Source organism: Rhinoderma darwinii, chromosome 13 (assembly GCF_050947455.1).
Source record: "Rhinoderma darwinii isolate aRhiDar2 chromosome 13, aRhiDar2.hap1, whole genome shotgun sequence".
NCBI lineage: Eukaryota > Metazoa > Chordata > Amphibia > Anura > Rhinodermatidae > Rhinoderma > Rhinoderma darwinii.
In genome coordinates this window covers 14,181,460-14,203,824 of record NC_134699.1, presented here as the reverse complement: position 1 = coordinate 14,203,824, position 22,365 = coordinate 14,181,460, and the positions used below count along the sequence as shown (strand labels likewise).

Sequence of the window (22,365 nt, the reverse complement as noted above, 5' to 3'; positions counted from 1 at the left end):
CAGTGGCTCTCTAGCTGTTGTGAAATTACAACCCCCAGTATGCCCTGACAACGTTAGGCCCTATTCACTTAAAGGAGATGAGATGCAATACCAGACGTAGACTGTAGACAAATGTGGCGCTGTTTATAGAAAAAAGCAGACCCTTCCTTCTAATCTCAGACAAGCCCAGCTCATACCAGGTCCTGAAATCTTAACATCTAGAAACGTACAACGCCTTTAACTTGATTATTAAATGAGCTGCTAGAAATACAAAGAGCATAGTCTACTATACTTTCAGATCAGCTATATTTGGAGACGCTGCTGTTCATATGGCTGCCTTCAAGACAGTGGTATAATAGGTAAGGAGGCTTCCCTTTTCATTGACCCTATTATGAATGGTAAATACTTGTCCTTTACCTTTTGGATGTTGAGAGTCCTGTTTTGCCCCAAAACAGACTTTTATCACACACAATGCATGCATGCTCCGCATCAAGAGATTCTGAGCAGAAATGCAAAATCAAGCACAGGCGAAAGAATGGCAGAGCCGAAGGCAAAGCCGCACCAAGAGAGGCAACGGCATGTAACTGGTTAACCTGGCCAGGTTCTGCCTTACCAGTGATTGCCTCAGGGATCTCTGTATGACCCTGTTCTTTTACTGCTTCACCATTAGCTAGATCCTCCTCTAGCAAAGTGGTTCCGTCTGTAATGGGATGATAAAACAGTATGCGTTAACCAGAACAGTGAATATGACCCATGATGCACTTTGTCTATTCAGTAGCCGCATTTTCCAAACGCGGTCGTGGTCAGGTCTCCAGGTTCTTTACTAACAAGGTGCCAACGTGTAGCCGCCCACAGCAAGTCATAAGACATTTAATTCTACTTCCAGCAGTGCATGAGATTACCTACAGCCTCCCGCTGTCTGGCTGGTGTGGATTACCGCAGCTTATAATAACCCCATATGTCCCTGTTATTTTAGTGTTATTCATTGGAGCAGATTTATCAATGTCTTGTGACTGAGAAGCTGAAGTAAGAGGCTCCTGAAAACCATTAAGAGCGACTTGCGCCTCCCTACGCCTGATATAAGCACCATCTGTAGTATTAGAGACATTTACATACTTACCAACTTTCAAATCGCGAGATATTTTAGGCCCCATGCCCATACGACCAAAAACTCTCCGAAAAAGACCAGATAACTTTTTATACACATTTGCATAAGACCCTCCCCTTTTGTAGTCCTGTACGTGGGACTGACCATAGAAAATCCGGACTATTGGCAAGTATGCTTTTATCATGGGCCATGCAACTTTTTGCAGACCGCAAAAAGTAATGGCAGGTTTTACATAGCACCAGAATTAAAGAGGTAGTAGATGGTGTGGCTCTCAGCTGATGTGAAACTACAACTCCGCAGACTGTCAGTGAACGTAGTTGTAGTTTCATAACAGCTGGAGAGCCACAGGTAGCAGACCACCAAAAAATATATACTTAAAGGGGTTTCTAGTTTTAGCAAATGAAGCTTCGTTATAATTGTTATGCAATTTTTTTAATATGCCGATAGAAAACTTCACGGTTTATTTCCGGAATATCTGTCCTGGTCATCTGATGACCACGCATGTGCACGGCTTGTTACAGTAAAGTCATTGCTGTATTGTGGCAAGCATAGCAATTTTCTGATTGCCATAGGACTGTGATAGATTTTTATTCACTAGATTAAGGTTTACATTCAATGACAACAAGCAGAACTCTGGAAACACTTGAGAAATTGTTTCACAAAGTATATTAGAATATTAAATGACATTTTCGTATACATTGGATAGGCTTTTTTTTTTGCTAAAACTGGAATGTCCCTTTAAATAGATTTCGATAGGACGTAAACTCGGGCTGGACAACTGTGTTTTTGTCTGACGACTATGATCGTATACTCTGGAGGAGCGCTCTAAAGCCCTACATGTAATAGTTGGCAACCAGTTTTTGGGGCTTTTTGTCTCCACACCAGTCCCTAGCCATGTCTTTCCGTATTCTAAGAGAATGGAGTCAATGGAGATGAAATGCTTTTTCCTAATACTCCGGCTTTCCAATGTCTGCACTTCAACTTTTACCGATATACTAATGTTGCACCTTCACGTCCAAGCTCAGTCCCGGCTTTTACTTGCAGTTTCCCTTTAATTTAAAAAAAAAAAAAAAAAAACTATCACGAAGTTCCTGCTCCCTCTGGTTTCGGGCACAGCTCTGTCCTAGTAACAGAGAGGGCGACGAGAAGATGGAATGTCAGAGCATCCGCTCAAATGCTGAAATGTGAACCTGATCCTCGGGGTAATGTGTTAGACCTGTGGGTATTCGGACTGGTATGAAGATAGACAAGTCATGACGGAAATAGCGGGTGAGGTTTACTCCTCTGATTGAACATCAAATAAAGTGCTTTATCATTTTGAGACCATACCTGTCTTTAGAGATTCACATTTTTCATGCTCTAGATGGCGCTTACCTTCTGCATGTTAAGGCACAGGGGTCAGGATAAGCTGCAGACTGATAAACTGCAGATTACCCCTAGAAAACACTTGGAGTTCTGCTGCATTGTGGGGAGGGAAAGTTTTTTTTAAGGGGATTTTCTGGGAATATACATTGACAGCCTATCCTTAGGAGTGACTATCAATGTGTGCTCAGCGTGGGTTTCACCCCCAGACACTCCGAGAAGGTAGGGGCCACGGCACCGACTCCTCTAATATTCATCCAGGCAGAGTTGCATCCACACGTATGGCTGTGCTTGGTACTGCAACTCAGCCCCATTCTCTGTGTAACTGATCGGTGGGGGTCCCAGGGTCCTTGGGATCAGACTCCCAACATTGATGAATAGGCCATCAATGTATACGCTTTGAAAAGTCCTTCAATCATTATGCAATGAAAAGTTCTGCTACTTTCAAGATCTCTGTTGGCAGTCAGTAAATGAAACCCAAAACCTGAGTCCACCTAACACAAACTAAAGGAGATGCATCAGTCTTTTCTTTGTACCTTTCCTTCCTATTGGATCCACTTTGGCTAAATAAAACCGCGTATGTGACCCTGGCCTTATCCAGGCGAGTAAGATTTAAAAATATAAAAAAAAAAAAAAAAAAAAGAGGAAAACCCCTTTAAAATGTCCCGTTTACACAATGCAGAATATAGCTTTTAGAATGACCCCCTCCCCAATTAACTTTGAGTAAGTGAATTTGCCCACAGTATTGTATAGAAATAAATAACGGTATTAGCATGTCAAAAGTTGCGGACCTGATACAGGGTTCTCTACGTTCTAGACGCACATATCTAAACACACGCAGGATCTAAAATCACCACTACCTTCTACAACTAGACCGGAGGCCTTACCTGGAGAACTATAGATAAACTGCTCCCCAACCACAAGGGGGTCATATACTTCTTCAATGCCGGCAAGAGGAGCCATGAGGATGCGGTTTTGTAAAAGGGGAGGCAGAGTATAACGGGGCAGCTCTGCCAAGGGAGCAGCAGGGGTGTCAGCAAGATCCAAATAAAATGAGACATTTTTAAACTGGGATTAGAAAATATATTGGAAAAGGACAGCAGCATTAGCAGTAAAACCTAAACACAAAGAACGATACGCTGGAAAAAGTATTTTAGGCGATAAGGTGAATGTGTGATTAGAAGAACTAATGGCTACGGCCCCATGCACACGACCGTAGTTTTCATACGTAATTACGGGTGAAATTGCGGACCCATTCATTTCTACAGGCCACGGATTCCTTGCCGTATATTTGTGGCTGTGTGTCTGGGCCGTAGAGATAATCCGCAAAATAGAGAACACGTCCTATTCCTGTCCGCAATTGCGGCCCGGACTCGCCTATAAAAGTCTATGGCGCTTTCACAATTGCGGACGGCTACGGATGCGCATCCGTATTTGTGGGCAGTGAAAACGCTTACTGTCGTGTGCATGAGGCCTATATTGTAAGGATACCTGCAAACTAAGGACACTGGAACCTATTTATGTACCCTTTGGGGTCTTCACCTATTCATGTCACCTGATGTTATAGGACCCTACTCATCTTTTCCTTTTCAGTGCCGCTTGTCTCCCCATATATGCCCATAGATTATAATAAAAGGTGATCTGTACATTGTTGCTGCTCATAGTAACCAATCAGCGGCTCGGATTTGCTAAATTGTCCTAGAATACATACAGCTGGATTCTTATTGGTTGCCACCAACACCAATGCTTCTTGCTCCACTTGTGTCAGGTCTCCACTCACCGTCTCCATGATGCGTTGCAGTTGGCAGCCTTATGACAGCCTCCTGCGCATGACCGCCATCATGTCCACCAGCGACTCCTGAGTAGGCCTCCGGAGTGGACTCATCACCGGCATGGTCCCCCACTGCATCATAGTCCTGATACTGCTCAGTCATCCTGGAGTATGATGAACCTAGGTAACAGACAAGACCACACGTTAACCAAGCTTTTCATCATAAAGTAACAGACAACCGCCAATAACATGGTGAAGTACCCACACAGATGGCAATAAAGTGCCAAAGTTAAACCCAAGCGCCCATATTTTACTGTCAGAGAGAAGATGGCATCAGGAAAATCTCAAAAGACGTTAATGTGCTTTTACAAGCCAGGCTCCATGCCCCGCAGGGGAACGTCGATTACTGTGCGGCTGTCAGGGACAAGAAGGAGCACAATGACTGTGCTGGGAGAAAGTGCACAAACAGAAAGCATTCCCAGAGTCTAACAACTAACACGAACATCAAGGTTATTAATGTGGACGTCCAGCGATAAAGGTCTTAACGTTGCATATTCAAGTAATTCTACTCCCAGAGGTAACATCAGAAATCAACATCGAGTGGCATCAACGTAACAAAAACCTACTGCAAAATTGCAAGCTATTTCCCAGAGAATAATATGGAGATAAACTACTAAATCCAATACACACGGCATCAGCGTAATATTTGTGTATATTCCAAGACGCAAAACTTGACTCTATTGCACCCTATCAATGTGGGATACAACCACGGACATAGAAAGGCATTCTGCTGGAAAGTCCATATCCTCCCTCGAGAGTTTTCAAATCAATGGACAGACCAATTTTTATTGAATCCATAGGGAAACAAGGTATTGCTAACTAGGGGTTAATAATATTGTGCATGTCTTTACCTACCAGGAATCTGTATTAAATGTTTTCTGGCTACTGCTAAAGGATGGGGGTATAATCTACAGTATACCATAATGTTTGGTGGATGGAACAGTACCAGGTCTATGTGCTCATAAACCTGGCACAAGGATACACATTAATCTGTCAATCTGCAATCTCCTAAAACAAAATGACTTTTTGCTTCCAGAGAAAACAAGACTCTATTTCATTCTAGATACAGTCAGAAGGTTTCTGCAGCAGCAAGCTGCCTCCCCCACTGAGCACTGCCCTTCACATGCTCTAGCACTGGATGGGGGGACAAAACGAATTTCTGCTGGGAAACTAATAAAAGAGCTGGGGATTTTTTTGCCCTTTGAATTTTAACAATCCAGAGTATACAAGAGGAAGAAATCCATGTACGTGTTGCTGGTATTTTGTTTTTAATTTACTTTTAAAATATTACATTAGAGTGTCTAAGGATCTAGGCGGTCTTATCTTGAAGGGTTAAGAGTACCATAAAGACCTTTCAAACTTTTGATATTAGGTCCCATTGTTTCTATTTACGTACGCTGCATCCATTGATGGGTGGACATACATAAAGCAAAAGGCACTGACTGGGCTCCTATGAATATTAAATGCAGGGGTATGGAGAGGTACCATGGCCCAAAGGCCCGTCTGCCATAAAAGAAGTAGCTAGTTTTTTAAATGGCAAAATGGTAGAAGGGGCATCGGGGCCCCAGAGCTGCAAGTTACGCCTTTGAGTAAATGTGTTTATATAAAATGGGCAACCTACAGCCCTTGTAACATAACATCTTATTCCTCAACATGGTTGTCCAAGTAGGAGCAGTGCAAGACCCTTTCCTAAGCTTAACCCACGAGCAGCATATACTGCAGTCATCCCACTACTCCCTGCAGTAAAATGCAAAGTGCTGCAGTCGCTGCCAACATGAATCACTGACTCAGGTGACAAGCCGCATAAGAAACAATTGCACTTAAATAAAAACGTCAAGTCGATAAAAAAAAAAACGGCGTTCGTAATGCAGATCCCCAGCTTTGTAATAAACGCTTTGGATGTCGAACGATAGAAAAAAAACCAAAAACGTGGGTTCTCTTCTTCCACGATACGGTGTGTATTTCCGAGCAGACTGATGCGCCTCCCTGTAATCCGTATAGTATTTATAGACCCCAGAGAATGAAATTTATGAGTCATGTGCTCCTAGTAACACGGGGCTGTAAATAATATCTCTGCTTGCTCCCGGTTATTGTATGTCTATTTTAACGAATGCCATTTGAGTGCCACATAATAACCTGCATTGTGATCTGTTCGGATGCCGCTGCATAAAAGCTTTACCCTCCAATAGGCAGGACATGGATAGAAGGGGGCCTGGTGTAAAAAGAGGTAGCAAAACATCAGAGACGTGTTAAAATCAAGACGCTGTTGAGAAGTCGTCTCAGTGGGAGGATGCGGTGTCTGCTGAGGCGAAAACACTGCGGCCGAGTTTGGACTGGATCCATTATATTACCATATTTCACTGTCGGGCTACGAGAAAACCTGCGCCTGGCAACGAGACGCACCGGAATCTCATCACCAGGGGAGACATATACAGAAGACGAAGAAATATCTGCTGCTGCTTTTCTTTCAAATGGTAAAAGTGAACATTTTCTACAGTTAATGACCCAGATAAGGCCAACAAGTGTTTTGGGAAGGCAGCGGTTTAATTTATTGCAGCATGACATAGCTTAAAAAAACATAACTGTTCTTGGCACCGTTACATGTTGCCCACAAGGGCTGCCACTTCACTTGCCTCATAGAAAAGTGAAGGGGTAAGGTCAGAGGGCGCACCTATAGGGGCTTCAGAGGAAGTGGTCACACCCGGGACCTGGTGCCTGAGGGGGTCCCAAAGCAAACTGTGCCACATAAGACGCCAGGATTATAAATGGCACATGGCAGGTGGAGGGCCCGAATTAGTATCTGACCCCAGTAATATGTTACATGGGCAGGCTGATGCTTTACTCTCACTACAATAGACCCATGCGCGCTAGCAAGCCAATTGACCAAAAGGCATTTGTTGAATATAGAGTACTCAGAATTAAATATATATGTATATGCAATTCGAAAATTCAATTTTATAAAAAAGTATAATAATTATAGACCCATAGCAGCCAATTTTTGAGAATTGCTTTCAAGAACATATTGGATGCATAAAAAAATTCTTATACATGAGCCCACCCACACATAGACTCTCATAGATAGTACCAGAGTACCCCCATAAACAGTATCAGAACAGAGTGCCCCCATAAACAGTGTCAGATAGAGAGTGCAAGGAAAGTGCTCCATTATAGCGATCAATGACAGACCACCTGTGCTGAACAGTCTCCTAGCTGTGCAAGAAACATGACCGCCCTTCCACGATCTGATAATTTCTTGGAGAACTTTCATTCCAAAATGACTAAATTTCGAATAAGAGGTCAGTGGAACATGGGGCGCCCTTGCACTGGTGCCTATGCAAAATATGTGTCACTGATAGTGGTTGAAAGTGGTACTGCAAGTGGCAGCAAAAACAAGTGAAAAAGGGGCCTATACTAGTGACACCTGGGTTTCAGGGTGGGATGTGTATTTTGTTGTTGAAGGGTACAATTTCACAGGTTTTCCTTAGGCCCTGTTCACATTACGTTTGTGATGTACATTTAAACGTGTCCATAGGGCTCCACTCTTTTGGCCTCCTTCACGCAAGTCTACCCTTTTTTCTAGGTATGCAATAGTGGAGAAGGCGATGCTATTGCATAAAAAGGGATCCCGCAAGAAAAAGTGTACAGAGGAGGCACCTATGGGTGACGGATGCCGCATTATGGCATACGTCACAGGCCTTCTGGCTTATAAATCAGTGACGTGATGTGAATGGGGCCTTATTTAAGTGACCTAGCTATAAGCAATCCAAACCGTAAGGATCCTGCGGCAAATCTCGAACTGCATTGGCTACATGTCCCCTGGGATGTGTCCAGCCCTGAAGGTAACACTCTCCATAGCTGCGCATTTCAGAGTATGCGGCCGACCGGTTAATGAATTAAGTGAATCGGTACAATCTCAATTATGTTAAAAAATGCGGTGGCGTCAATACTGCTGTGGGTCTGGTATGGCAGAGCTGGTAATAGCTGCCGGACCACATCATCACACAATTATTTGTTGGAAATATATAAATGAAAGCCTTAAAAATTCAGGTGTGACTGCAATTAACCCATTTCACACTGACCCGGGTCCAGAAAGCGGAGATAGAGGGAGCTGCTTGACAAAATCCCTACACTAGTGCTGGTAGTCAACATTAGTTTGCTTTCCCTGTCGAGAATAATAGTTCCTCTGCAGTGTTAAAGGGGTTTTCTGCAGAGCATCGCAACCTGCTGATCGGCGGGGGAGCCCGGCGGTCGGACCAGCACCGATGAAATATTGAGTGTATTGGGGTGAACCGTCACACAGGAATAGTCAGGTCAGGCTTTAAAGGGCACCTCCGCATGTGGTCTCCCACCCAACCCGACACCGAGCATGGAGTGAAGCTCCAGCACGCTGGACAGTGCAGTCGCCATGGCAAATATACAACGCCAGGAGAATATTGTGCACTGTCCCGGAGCGTCTCTCCACGCCTGATGTCAGGTTGGGCGGGAGATCACAAGTGGAGGTACACTTTACCCTTAATTTATGATTCAGTTCAATGCGGACTACACTTCTCAGTACAACCCTCAGCAGGGACTTCTCACGTGATATTTATCATTGATATTCCTCACAAAGGTGAAGGAACCTAAATAAAAACAGAAACGGTTAAAAATACCCCAGGAACCCTCAAACTACTTACAATAAGGGGCTGTAGTCCATCCCATAGTAAAGAGCAGTACATTTTCCCTATACATCCGTTATAAGGACACCTGGCAATGCACAATGTTCTTTGGCACCTGCTAGCCCCAACCCACTGCAATGCAAAATTAGCCTGAAACTTGAGCGGAGAATAAAACTGCTGAATGCAATGAATAGATGTGCGTACGTTGTTATTATTAGTCCCTGTACCTAGCTCACAATCATGAACCCCGAAAACCAAACCCCAAGACCTACCTGATATAAAAAGGTCCCCAGGGCAATAAGGCACTCGTGTTTCAATAAGCAATGACTCCCTGTGTGGAGGCTCTACAAGAGACTGATAAATGTAAAGGGAGGACTCCGCTTATCTCATCCAGCAGGGAATCCTCATGACATAGCGAATGCTTTATCTTGAGGCTGCAGGCTCTCACCCCCCCCCCCCCCCTCCTCTGCTGACTCAAGTATTTTAGTTTGTCTAGAGACGCTGGTAGAATAGGGACTACGTTTGGATGCTTTGCGAATGCAGCTCCTGAGAACTTAATTGGGTCTTTTGCATTAGGACCCAGTAGGTTCGAGCTATGCATCCGGACACCAATGCCATAACATTTACATACTAGTAAAGCCCATTCACGCCATGTGTTTGGATATACTTCCAGCATACATGCCAGGAAAAGCACGCAATGCATGTGTTAAATGGACACCGACGTGTGCCGAACAGTAGCATCCTGTAGAAATAGGAACAGAACCACTGTCACTTTAAATGGGGTGAAAGAATAGGTAGGGATGTCTTTGAGGGCCAGCTCCAGCCCACTGAAGGCTTGAAAAAGACTCAATTAGAGCCGAAACGCTGCGGTCTCTGTCCTATGGAACAATAAAAAGATTAGCTTTTGTGGCAATGATGACGTCATCGCTTCTTTTTCCTAAAAGTAGCATCCGTTACCCATAGGCTACTATGGTATCCGTTTAACGTATAGGTCATGAAAAGCTCATGACCTATACATTAAATGAATGCCTGTGATGGATGCTATACAGTCACTGATAGGCTCTCATGTTAAAAAAACATATACTGTGCGGTATAACTTTTTTACGAGATTCCGTTGTATGGAAGAGCGTAGTCTGCTACACTAATACATACCCTTTTTTTGCGATATACTAACGTATATCAGCCCTGCAGATGCCAAATGGTTACTCTGATGGCCGATATCGAGCTAATGTGATCCTATGGACACATTTAGCGTATACGACGGGAATTTTCCTGGTGTACACGCTAAACATACATCACATAAATATATAATACTGAGACTTAAAACGTAAAGGAAATCCCACATCATTAATAACGATTTGATTTTACAGCTCCTAAGCAGACCAGTGTGTATCCATGGTAACAGACTACACACAAACTCTGTGTAGTCTGATCCTACAGTCATACCACCGTCCATCTGTCTTCTGCATTTTGGCAACCTAACATTATGTATGCTAGTAAGAAGCAGGGGACTGATGGAAGTGATTAGGATGGCAGAATCAGACTACACATCGTTTTCTTGCAGTCTGTAACCATGGAAACACATAGCTCTACATAGAAGCTGTAGACATTACCCACTGCCCATAGCTGATGGATGAGACGTGATCCATTATCCGGCCTCATTTGGTGGAGTCATTTAGCTGTTGTCTAAGTAACAAGATTTAATTTAATGCTAAGCACATAAGGTTTCTTTAAAATGCGAGGTCTAAAGTGGATGCCGCCGATTAGCAGGGAGAGCCACAATTTATGAGGGAACGGGTTAGAAATTCATTGAAAAATAGCAAAAATCAATTAAACACATTCTATGCAACATTGTCCCTGGTTCGGACTATGTAAAGTGATTGACCACACAAAACGTCCGCTGCCACCCGAGATCAGTGAAAGGGGCACTTTAAAAGGGCATTTCCTAATATTAGTCCACAATTTTTCAAATCTCCCTTTAAATCCCATGTTGCCCCCGATAAATTACTTGCAGGGCTTGTAGACAATGGTAAATCCAAATGTGGTCTCAGACAGATTCATATGATTGGCTTGAGCTGCACCTGGCCAGTAGAGTGGACTCCTCACTGCCTGGGACTCCGGCAGCATAATTAGCATTGACAACAGGAAAGATTTCAGAGATCTGACTTTTCCTATACAGAAATTTAAGCTTAAGGGTATGTTCACACACTTAACAAAAAACGGCTGTAAAATATGGAGCGATTTTCAAGGGAAAACAGCCTCTTATTTTCAGCCGTTTTTTTTAGCTGTTTTTCTATTGAGGCAATAAAAAACGGCTCCAAAAACAGCTCAAGAAGTGACATGCACTTCTTTTACGTGCCGTTTTGAAAACGGGTGCATAAAAAGCGCCCCGTGGGAACGGAACGCCGTTTTTCCCATTGAAATCAATGGGCAGATGTTTGGAGGCGTTCAGCCCCTGTATTTTCAGCCATAGGCCGTGTGAACATACCCTAACCCCCAGCATTGTGGAGAGGAGCTGTTCACTCTCATATCTTTATTACATAGGGGAAAAGATGGTGACCGATTCTGTTCAGGTTTGTAAACCACTTCAGAAATTTATTCTGGACACACTTCTGCCGACTGCACCGTAAACGTCACCACAATGACCATCCAACTCTCACCTAAGGGCCACCATCTTTATTCTTTCCTGATGTATAAAATTAACTAAAAACTCCACCCTAGAAATGGAAAGTGCAGCAATGGCGAAGACCCTAAATTTGAACTTTAACCTTGGGGTTGCCTGCTAATCTCGGTTTTGGTTGCTGTACATTTCACTATAGGAAGACAAAGGAATATTTGTCACACCTTACAGTGAAAGTTAACCCTATAACTCCATGTCATTTTTAGCTCCAACGTTCTGTTCTGGTTATTTGCTTCTTATTTCTATTACTATTTAGCACTCAGTGCTGCATTTTTTAGGATACAAATCTCCAAATTCCCTGAATAAACATTATACATTTCTGGCTATCTGCGTTCATCGATAGAGGGGACTTAGTGCTACGGTTTATCGATTAAACTCTATAAGGCCCCCAGAACATGCTGTAGATTTTGTTGCATAAATTTCTGCAACTGAAAATCAGTTTCATTCAGATGAATGAGGTTTTTTTTGTTGTTGCAAAAAGCACAAAATCTGCAACAAAAACTGCAGCGTCTGCATGGGGCCTAATAACAGTATGCAATAAGCTCCCCCTAGTGGTAGCTGCAGGCAGACAGATCTTTATTATTTAAGTCTAGGTCTATGCAAGGTATGTGGATAAAAAAAAAATATGGAGGTTTGGTCACAAAAGCAGATATATTCGGAAAAGAATCAGCACAGAGTCCTCTAGTTCAGCATTATTTGGACATCTGTAATCTAAAGTGCCTGGTAACAGGTTTCTATTAAAAACCCTGACTTACCACTATGCCACTACATGCCCCTAAGGATGGCACAGATTGACAAAAACCATCTACAGCCAATGAAAATCATTCTAAACACCGTAATAAAGTAGAAGGAAAAAGTTTTATAAAATAATGCAAAATTTGGATAATCTTGTGGATGGGGGATCGTAGTTTTCCTATAAGGTCCCTTTACATTAAATATTGGATTTAATTTTGTTAGCTTTCAAATCGCATCAGACTGTGTAGTGAGTTTGCACTTTCCAGGCCCATATAGAAAGCTGCAAACTGCCAGGATGCCCTTACCTGTCAGCTGCCAGTCTCCCTATACTCTGCTCTGGGCGAGTAAATACTAAATAGCTCCCCACTTGCATAGAAAGCCACATACAGTGATCCCCGTGTGTCATATGCGGAGTTACATGAGCCGGCGGAACGGCAGCTTGGGTTTAGTCAATCCTTCCTGTGTCGCATCTATAAATAACTCAGCATGGAGGGGGGAAGACGACGAGCTTTTCAGACAGGCTTACCAAACTGTCACTTCCACAAGAGCAATACATGGCCTGCCAATCAGACGTGGTGTTGTGTGCCAGGCAAGATCAGGGACAGCAGTGACAGCGAGGGACCGTGACAAACTGATGTCACCTGGAGGCTGTTTTCTGGACTCCTGTGCAGTTTTATCCATGTAAGAAGGACATTGTTTATTGGCTAGTATTGCTACCAATTACTGAGCAATTCTGCCCCCTACAGAAGAGGAGGAGACAATTGATGTACATTTGAGTTTTGGGAGAAGTAATCTGCAGCTTAGTTGCAGAACTAAACCATCGTCAGGAGTTCTGGGCCTCGTTTAAATATTTTTTATTAATTTTACTATAAAAGCGAGACCTGTCAATCATGGTGAGCTGGGCAGGGGTGCAAGAAGTGTCACCCAGGCACTCCTCCCCGAGCCAGGCATATAACACTAGCCGTGAACCAGTGGTAAAGCTCCTCAATGGACAGGAGGCATACAGGGATCTCAATGAACGTACAATATATGGACAAAAGTATTGGGACACCTACACATTACACCTACACATTACACCTACAGGAGCCTTTAGGACATCCCATTCTCAATCCATAGGCATTAACATGGAGTTGGTTCCTCTTCGCAGTTACAACAGCTTCTACTCTTCTAGGAAGGATTTCTACAAGATTTTGGGAATTTTTGCCCATTCATCTAGAAGAGCATTTATGAGATCAGACACCGATGTTGGAGGGGAGGGCCTGGTTCGCAAGCTCTGTTCTAGTTCATCCTAAAGGCATTGGATGAGGTTGAGGTCAGGGCTCTGCGTGGCCAGTCAAGTTTCTCCACACCAAACTCACCCAACCATGTCTTTATGGACCTTGTGCACTGGGGCCCAGTCATGCTAGGACAAAAAAGGGCCAAACTGTTTCCACAAAGTTGGAAGCTACAATTGTCCATAATGTCTTGGTATGCTGAAGAATTAATATTTCCCTTCATTGGAATTAAGAGGCCTAGGCCGACCCCTGAAAAACAACCCCATAGCATTATCCCTCCTCCACCAAACTTTACAGCTGGCACAATGCAGTTAGGAAGGGAACGTTCTCCTAGCATTTGTCAAACCCAGACTCGTCTATCAGACCGCCAGATAGAGAAGCGTGGTTCGTCACTCCACAGAACGGGGAAAAGAATTACTGCAGGGTAGTGCATGAAAACCTCCCCGTCACCACTCCCCCTGCATGATTTTTACCCATCAGGGCAGTTTGAAATTTTGGCTGCCAGTAATCGCCACTAGAGGGAGCTTAGAAGTTTACCGCATACTATGTTATTATTGAGTTCAATGTATAAATCGGAGGCTCATAGGCTCCCTCTAGTGGTGGCTGCAGGCAGACAGAATTTTATAATTTGACTGTCTATGCAGGGGATTTGGAACGCTGTACTAGAAAAACATAGCTCCGACCACTATGAATATACTGGTACTTCTCAATGAATTAGAATATCAAAAAGTTAATTTATTTCAGTAATTAAATTCAAAAATTTAAACTCCTATATTATATAGATTCATTACACACAGATCTATTTCCAGCATTTTTTTTCTTTTAATGTTGAGGATTATGGCGAACAGTGAATGAAAACCCCAAATTTAGTCTCTTAGAAAATGAGATTATATAAGCCCAATTTCAAAAATGATTTATAAAACCGAAATGTTGGCCCACTGAAAAGTATGTCCAGTATATGCCAGCAATACTTGATCGGTGCTCCTTTTGCATGAATTCCTGCATCAACGCAGCGTGGCATGGAGGCGGTATCAATGTGGCATGGCATAGGGGCGATCAGCCTGTGGCACTGCTGAGGTGGTATCAATGTGGTGTGGCATGGAGGCGATCAGCCTGTGGCACTGCTGAGGTGTTATCAATGTGGCGTGGCATGGAGGCCATCAGCCTGTGGCACTGCTGAGGTGTTATGGAAGCCCAGGTTGCTTTGATAACTGCCTTCAGCTCGTCTGCATTTTTGAGTCTGCTGTCTCATCTTCCTCTTGACAATACCCTATAGATTCTCTATGGGGTTTAGGGCAGACGAGTTTGCCGGCCAATCAAGCACAGTGATATTGTGGTTATTAAACCAGGTATTGGTACATTTGGCAGTGTGGGCAGGTGCCAAGTCCTGCTGGAAAATGAAATCAGCATCTCCATAAAGCTTGTCAGCAGAGGGAAGCATGAAGTGCTCAAAAATTTCCTGGTAGACGCTGCGCTGATCCAGCCGATCGCCTCCATGCCACGCCGCATTGATAACACCTCAGCAGTGCCACAGGCTGATCGCCTCCATGCCACGCCGCATTGATGCAGTAATTCATGCAAAAGGAGCCCCGACCAAGTATTGAGGGCAGATACTGTACGTACTTTTCAGTAGGCCAACATTTCGGTATTAAAAATCATTTTTGAAATAGGACTAATATAATATTTTAATTTTCTGAGACTAAATTTTGGGTTTTCATTAACAGTTCGCCATAATAATCAACATTAAAAGAAAAAAAATGCTGGAAATAGATCACTGTGTGTGTAATGAATCTATGTCATATAGGAGTTTCACTTTTTGAATTGAATTCCTGAAATAAATTATTAGAAGCACTAGTATATAAAGAAATCAGCAGAGAATGTTGAAACTAAAAAATGGCTTAAAAATGTGGAGATGTGAGGCCGGCGTGGTGACGCATTCTCTTTAAATGGTTTTCTAGACTAAAGAAATATATATTAGAACCGGTGTTATAACTAGGAGCACCAGCCTCCCTCCTCTGTATATGAAGCTTCATTTCATTCTCAGGACGGGTATGACATCATCTTACTCACCTTGTCTGTCCTAGGAAGTCAATCATTCTCTGAAGCTGCTGGAGCCGCGCTGCCATCTATTACAAGTGTAGGTTGTATATCATTAGAAATGCATATTTACCACACAAAAACATTTTAATGCGGCCCTTGCAGTGGTTGCTAAAACCATCATTAGATCAGCAGAAAACAGCTGACCCGACAAGTTTTCAGGCAACTAGTGAAGCTAGAATGTGGCGACATGGTCAATATCAATATAGCGATTGACTACCCAGTAAATTAACAATTTTAAAATATTAAAGAGGACCTGTCACCTCTCCTGATTGGTCTGTTTTAGTAAATAATTGCATTCCCCATGATAAAAATAATTCAGGAGAATATTTTCTTAGAACTTTCCTCTGTTATTCCTCCTAGAAATGTACGAATGAGTTGACAACTGGGTGGTTCCAGTTGGGGGGGGGGTGTTGATGAAGTCTGACAATGTCCCATCAGTGCTCACAGTTTAAGACTGTCGTTATACACCCCTTTGACAAGGTAAATGGTAACACCCAGTTGTCAATTTATTCATAAGTGACGAGGAGGAATAACAGAGGAACGGCGTAATGAAGAGTTCTAAGAAAATATGTTCCAGATTTGTTATTTCATGGAGAATACAAGTATTCACTAAATTCACTACAGACATGTCAGAAAAGGCGACAGCCCCTCCTTAAGTTATCAAATAAAAAATTCCATACTTTAAGCCATCATTTTGTGAGCAGAACCAAAATGTATGCAGCCCATACCTGAGCAATTCACAAACCACTAATCAGTGAGGTGCGAGGTATAATGTACCTCATATTTCAGTGAGGTCAATGGATATGACAAAGCTGCATTTCCTCAGTTCTTCATTGTTACCCATAAAAAACTAATCAGAGCCCAGGCATAATTTTTTTAAGCGCAGATTCAAAAAAATGTTCTTTATTCATATACAGAAAGACATTCAAAGTTCTGCTGGTTGCCCTTGGAAACAGACAGCTGTTTGGCTCCACCTTGCTGTCAAACATGTGACCTTACAGTTTAGTTACATGACTCACCTGATCATCTCTATGGCCTTCATTAAAGGGGGGGTTTAACGATTATGTAGCAGAGCTGAATTAGTACATCTTTAAAAAATAACTATTAGTCTACCATGAGATGAGCGAGTAATAAATTGGCATTAGCTCCAGATGTGCATCCTACTAGTCTAATGCATAACATTTTTATGAGCCCCTGCTCATAATAATCCATCAATTAGAGCATCTCTTACACTGGATTGAGAAGGCGTTGATATGCAAATACATAAGAGGTGCTGTAACTATGCTTATCTATTGATCGCTACAGATTTTCCATTCAGGATGATAAGGTGACAACTAGGGCAGGGCAATTCATTGAAAAAGAATCGAAATTCAGCGCAACTAATCTGCATCATCTTGCAAATTTCAGTTTTGTCAATCATTTTCCTCCAGGTTTAAACTGTATCTGCACCTTCAGGGCACAGATACAGTTGAAACCAATGGTAGAGCAGGGGAACGTAAGGTCCCTGCTCTACCATTCACTATGTATCGATGGACGCGAAGCAGTGACGTCATCGCGCCTGTTTGCGCCGAGCTGGACAGACCAGAGGAGGAGGGATCTCCTCCACTCGTCATTGGAATGGGGTTAGTATGTATATTATTATTTTTAATCAGGCACTATTGGGGGCTACTGTGGGTGGCATTATACAGGGTGGGGGCAGCTATGGGGGACTTTATACTGTGTAGGGGGCAGCTATGGGAGGCGTTATGCCGCGTGGCGTGGAGGGCAGCCATGGGAGGCGTTATGCCGCGTGGCGTGGAGGGCAGCCATGGGAGGCGTTATGCCGCGTGGCGTGGAGGGCAGCCATGGGAGGCGTTATGCCGCGTGGCGTGGAGGGCAGCCATGGGAGGCGTTATGCCGCGTGGCGTGGAGGGCAGCCATGGGAGGCGTTATGCCGCGTGGCGTGGAGGGCAGCCATGGGAGGCGTTATGCCGCGTGGCGTGGAGGGCAGCCATGGGAGGCGTTATGCCGCGTGGCGTGGAGGGCAGCCATGGGAGGCGTTATGCCGCGTGGCGTGGAGGGCAGCCATGGGAGGCGTTATGCCGCGTGGCGTGGAGGGCAGCCATGGGAGGCGTTATGCCGCGTGGCGTGGAGGGCAGCCATGGGAGGCGTTATGCCGCGTGGCGTGGAGGGCAGCCATGGGAGGCGTTATGCCGCGTGGCGTGGAGGGCAGCCATGGGAGGCGTTATGCCGCGTGGCGTGGAGGGCAGCCATGGGAGGCGTTATGCCGCGTGGCGTGGAGGGCAGCCATGGGAGGCGTTATGCCGCGTGGCGTGGAGGGCAGCCATGGGAGGCGTTATGCCGCGTGGCGTGGAGGGCAGCCATGGGAGGCGTTATGCCGCGTGGCGTGGAGGGCAGCCATGGGAGGCGTTATGCCGCGTGGCGTGGAGGGCAGCCATGGGAGGCGTTATGCCGCGTGGCGTGGAGGGCAGCCATGGGAGGCGTTATGCCGCGTGGCGTGGAGGGCAGCCATGGGAGGCGTTATGCCGCGTGGCGTGGAGGGCAGCCATGGGAGGCGTTATGCCGCGTGGCGTGGAGGGCAGCCATGGGAGGCGTTATGCCGCGTGGCGTGGAGGGCAGCCATGGGAGGCGTTATGCCGCGTGGCGTGGAGGGCAGCCATGGGAGGCGTTATGCCGCGTGGCGTGGAGGGCAGCCATGGGAGGCGTTATGCCGCGTGGCGTGGAGGGCAGCCATGGGAGGCGTTATGCCGCGTGGCGTGGAGGGCAGCCATGGGAGGCGTTATGCCGCGTGGCGTGGAGGGCAGCCATGGGAGGCGTTATGCCGCGTGGCGTGGAGGGCAGCCATGGGAGGCGTTATGCCGCGTGGCGTGGAGGGCAGCCATGGGAGGCGTTATGCCGCGTGGCGTGGAGGGCAGCCATGGGAGGCGTTATGCCGCGTGGCGTGGAGGGCAGCCATGGGAGGCGTTATGCCGCGTGGCGTGGAGGGCAGCCATGGGAGGCGTTATGCCGCGTGGCGTGGAGGGCAGCCATGGGAGGCGTTATGCCGCGTGGCGTGGAGGGCAGCCATGGGAGGCGTTATGCCGCGTGGCGTGGAGGGCAGCCATGGGAGGCGTTATGCCGCGTGGCGTGGAGGGCAGCCATGGGAGGCGTTATGCCGCGTGGCGTGGAGGGCAGCCATGGGAGGCGTTATGCCGCGTGGCGTGGAGGGCAGCCATGGGAGGCGTTATGCCGCGTGGCGTGGAGGGCAGCCATGGGAGGCGTTATGCCGCGTGGCGTGGAGGGCAGCCATGGGAGGCGTTATGCCGCGTGGCGTGGAGGGCAGCCATGGGAGGCGTTATGCCGCGTGGCGTGGAGGGCAGCCATGGGAGGCGTTATGCCGCGTGGCGTGGAGGGCAGCCATGGGAGGCGTTATGCCGCGTGGCGTGGAGGGCAGCCATGGGAGGCGTTATGCCGCGTGGCGTGGAGGGCAGCCATGGGAGGCGTTATGCCGCGTGGCGTGGAGGGCAGCCATGGGAGGCGTTATGCCGCGTGGCGTGGAGGGCAGCCATGGGAGGCGTTATGCCGCGTGGCGTGGAGGGCAGCCATGGGAGGCGTTATGCCGCGTGGCGTGGAGGGCAGCCATGGGAGGCGTTATGCCGCGTGGCGTGGAGGGCAGCCATGGGAGGCGTTATGCCGCGTGGCGTGGAGGGCAGCCATGGGAGGCGTTATGCCGCGTGGCGTGGAGGGCAGCCATGGGAGGCGTTATGCCGCGTGGCGTGGAGGGCAGCCATGGGAGGCGTTATGCCGCGTGGCGTGGAGGGCAGCCATGGGAGGCGTTATGCCGCGTGGCGTGGAGGGCAGCCATGGGAGGCGTTATGCCGCGTGGCGTGGAGGGCAGCCATGGGAGGCGTTATGCCGCGTGGCGTGGAGGGCAGCCATGGGAGGCGTTATGCCGCGTGGCGTGGAGGGCAGCCATGGGAGGCGTTATGCCGCGTGGCGTGGAGGGCAGCCATGGGAGGCGTTATGCCGCGTGGCGTGGAGGGCAGCCATGGGAGGCGTTATGCCGCGTGGCGTGGAGGGCAGCCATGGGAGGCGTTATGCCGCGTGGCGTGGAGGGCAGCCATGGGAGGCGTTATGCCGCGTGGCGTGGAGGGCAGCCATGGGAGGCGTTATGCCGCGTGGCGTGGAGGGCAGCCATGGGAGGCGTTATGCCGCGTGGCGTGGAGGGCAGCCATGGGAGGCGTTATGCCGCGTGGCGTGGAGGGCAGCCATGGGAGGCGTTATGCCGCGTGGCGTGGAGGGCAGCCATGGGAGGCGTTATGCCGCGTGGCGTGGAGGGCAGCCATGGGAGGCGTTATGCCGCGTGGCGTGGAGGGCAGCCATGGGAGGCGTTATGCCGCGTGGCGTGGAGGGCAGCCATGGGAGGCGTTATGCCGCGTGGCGTGGAGGGCAGCCATGGGAGGCGTTATGCCGCGTGGCGTGGAGGGCAGCCATGGGAGGCGTTATGCCGCGTGGCGTGGAGGGCAGCCATGGGAGGCGTTATGCCGCGTGGCGTGGAGGGCAGCCATGGGAGGCGTTATGCCGCGTGGCGTGGAGGGCAGCCATGGGAGGCGTTATGCCGCGTGGCGTGGAGGGCAGCCATGGGAGGCGTTATGCCGCGTGGCGTGGAGGGCAGCCATGGGAGGCGTTATGCCGCGTGGCGTGGAGGGCAGCCATGGGAGGCGTTATGCCGCGTGGCGTGGAGGGCAGCCATGGGAGGCGTTATGCCGCGTGGCGTGGAGGGCAGCCATGGGAGGCGTTATGCCGCGTGGCGTGGAGGGCAGCCATGGGAGGCGTTATGCCGCGTGGCGTGGAGGGCAGCCATGGGAGGCGTTATGCCGCGTGGCGTGGAGGGCAGCCATGGGAGGCGTTATGCCGCGTGGCGTGGAGGGCAGCCATGGGGGGAGTTATGCCGCGTGGCGTGGAGGGCAGCCATGGGGGGAGTTATGCCGCGTGGCGTGGGCAGCCATGGGGGGCGTTATGCCGCGGGGAGGGCAGCCATGGGGGGCGTTATGCCGCGGGGAGGGCAGCCATGGGGGGCGTTATGCCGCGGGGAGGGCAGCCATGGGGGGCGTTATGCCGCGGGGAGGGCAGCCATGGGGGGCGTTCTACCGCGGGGAGGGCAGCCATGGGGGGCGTTCTACCGCGGGGAGGGCAGCCATGGGGGGCGTTCGAACCGCGGGGAGGGCAGCCATGGGGGGCGTTCTACCGCGGGGAGGGCAGCCATGGGGGGCGTTCTACCGCGGGGAGGGCAGCCATGGGGGGCGTTCTACCGCGGGGAGGGCAGCCATGGGGGGCGTTCTACCGCGGGGAGGGCAGCCATGGGGGGCGTTCTACCGCGGGGAGGGCAGCCATGGGGGGCGTTCTACCGCGGGGAGGGCAGCCATGGGGGGCGTTCTACCGCGGGGAAGGCAGCCATGGGGGGCGTTCTACCGCGGGGAGGGCAGCCATGGGGGGCGTTCTACCGCGGGGAGGGCAGCCATGGGGGGCGTTCTACCGCGGGGAGGGCAGCCATGGGGGGCGTTCTACCGCGGGGAGGGCAGCCATGGGGGGCGTTCTACCGCGGGGAGGGCAGCCATGGGGGGCGTTCTACCGCGGGGAGGGCAGCCATGGGGGTAGAACGCCCTCCCCGCGGTAGAACGCCCCCATGACTGCCCTCCCCGCGGTGGAACGCCCCCATGACTGCCCTCCCCGCGGTGGAACGCCCCCATGGCTGCCCTCCCCGCGGTGGAACGCCCCCATGGCTGCCCTCCCCGCGGTGGAACGCCCCCATGGCTGCCCTCCCCGCGGTGGAACGCCCCCATGGCTGCCCTCCCCGCGGTGGAACGCCCCCATGGCTGCCCTCCCCGCGGTGGAACGCCCCCATGGCTGCCCTCCCCGCGGTGGAACGCCCCCATGGCTGCCCTCCCCGCGGTGGAACGCCCCCATGGCTGCCCTCCCCGCGGTGGAACGCCCCCATGGCTGCCCTCCCCGCGGTGGAACGCCCCCATGGCTGCCCTCCCCGCGGTGGAACGCCCCCATGGCTGCCCTCCCCGCGGTGGAACGCCCCCATGGCTGCCCTCCCCGCGGTGGAACGCCCCCATGGCTGCCCTCCCCGCGGTGGAACGCCCCCATGTCTGCCCACCCCGCGGTGGAACGCCACCATGGCTGCCCTCCCCGCGGTGGAACGCCCCCATGACTGCCCTCCCCGCGGTGGAACGCCCCCATGGCAGTCATGGGGGCGTTATACCGCGGGGAGGGCAGTCATGGGGGCGTTATACCGCGGGGAGGGCAGTCATGGGGGCGTTATACCGCGGGGAGGGCAGTCATGGGGGCGTTATACCGCGGGGAGGGCAGTCATGGGGGCGTTATACCGCGGGGAGGGCAGTCATGGGGGCGTTATACCGCGGGGAGGGCAGTCATGGGGGCGTTATACCGCGGGGAGGGCAGTCATGGGGGCGTTATACCGCGGGGAGGGCAGTCATGGGGGCGTTATACCGCGGGGAGGGCAGTCATGTGGGCGTTATACCGCGGGGAGGGCAGTCATGGGGGCGTTATACCGCGGGGAGGGCAGTCATGGGGGCGTTATACCGCGGGGAGGGCAGTCATGGGGGCGTTATACCGCGGGGAGGGCAGTCATGGGG

General features: G+C 49.2%; 1 protein-coding gene across 14 annotated transcripts in view; it reads right to left on the bottom strand.

The window, feature by feature from the left end:
- Positions 1–22,365, bottom strand: part of LOC142666589 (microtubule-associated protein tau-like) — a 73,994-nt gene that overhangs the window by 38,632 nt on the left and 12,997 nt on the right. For 10 of the 14 annotated variants that reach the window (XM_075846707.1, XM_075846699.1, XM_075846698.1 and 7 more), the window contains 2 exons: positions 4,230–4,400; positions 593–679 (listed from right to left, as the gene is read on the bottom strand). In XM_075846707.1, the coding sequence (XP_075702822.1) occupies positions 593–679; positions 4,230–4,383 (241 nt within the window). In that variant the 5' untranslated portion in view covers positions 4,384–4,400. Of the gene's footprint in view, positions 1–592; positions 680–4,229; positions 4,401–9,207; positions 9,275–12,655; positions 12,763–12,876; positions 12,959–15,694; positions 15,715–22,365 lie in introns of those variants that run through there. The other 4 variants (XM_075846708.1, XM_075846706.1, XM_075846701.1 and 1 more) reach the window with 4 other exon arrangements.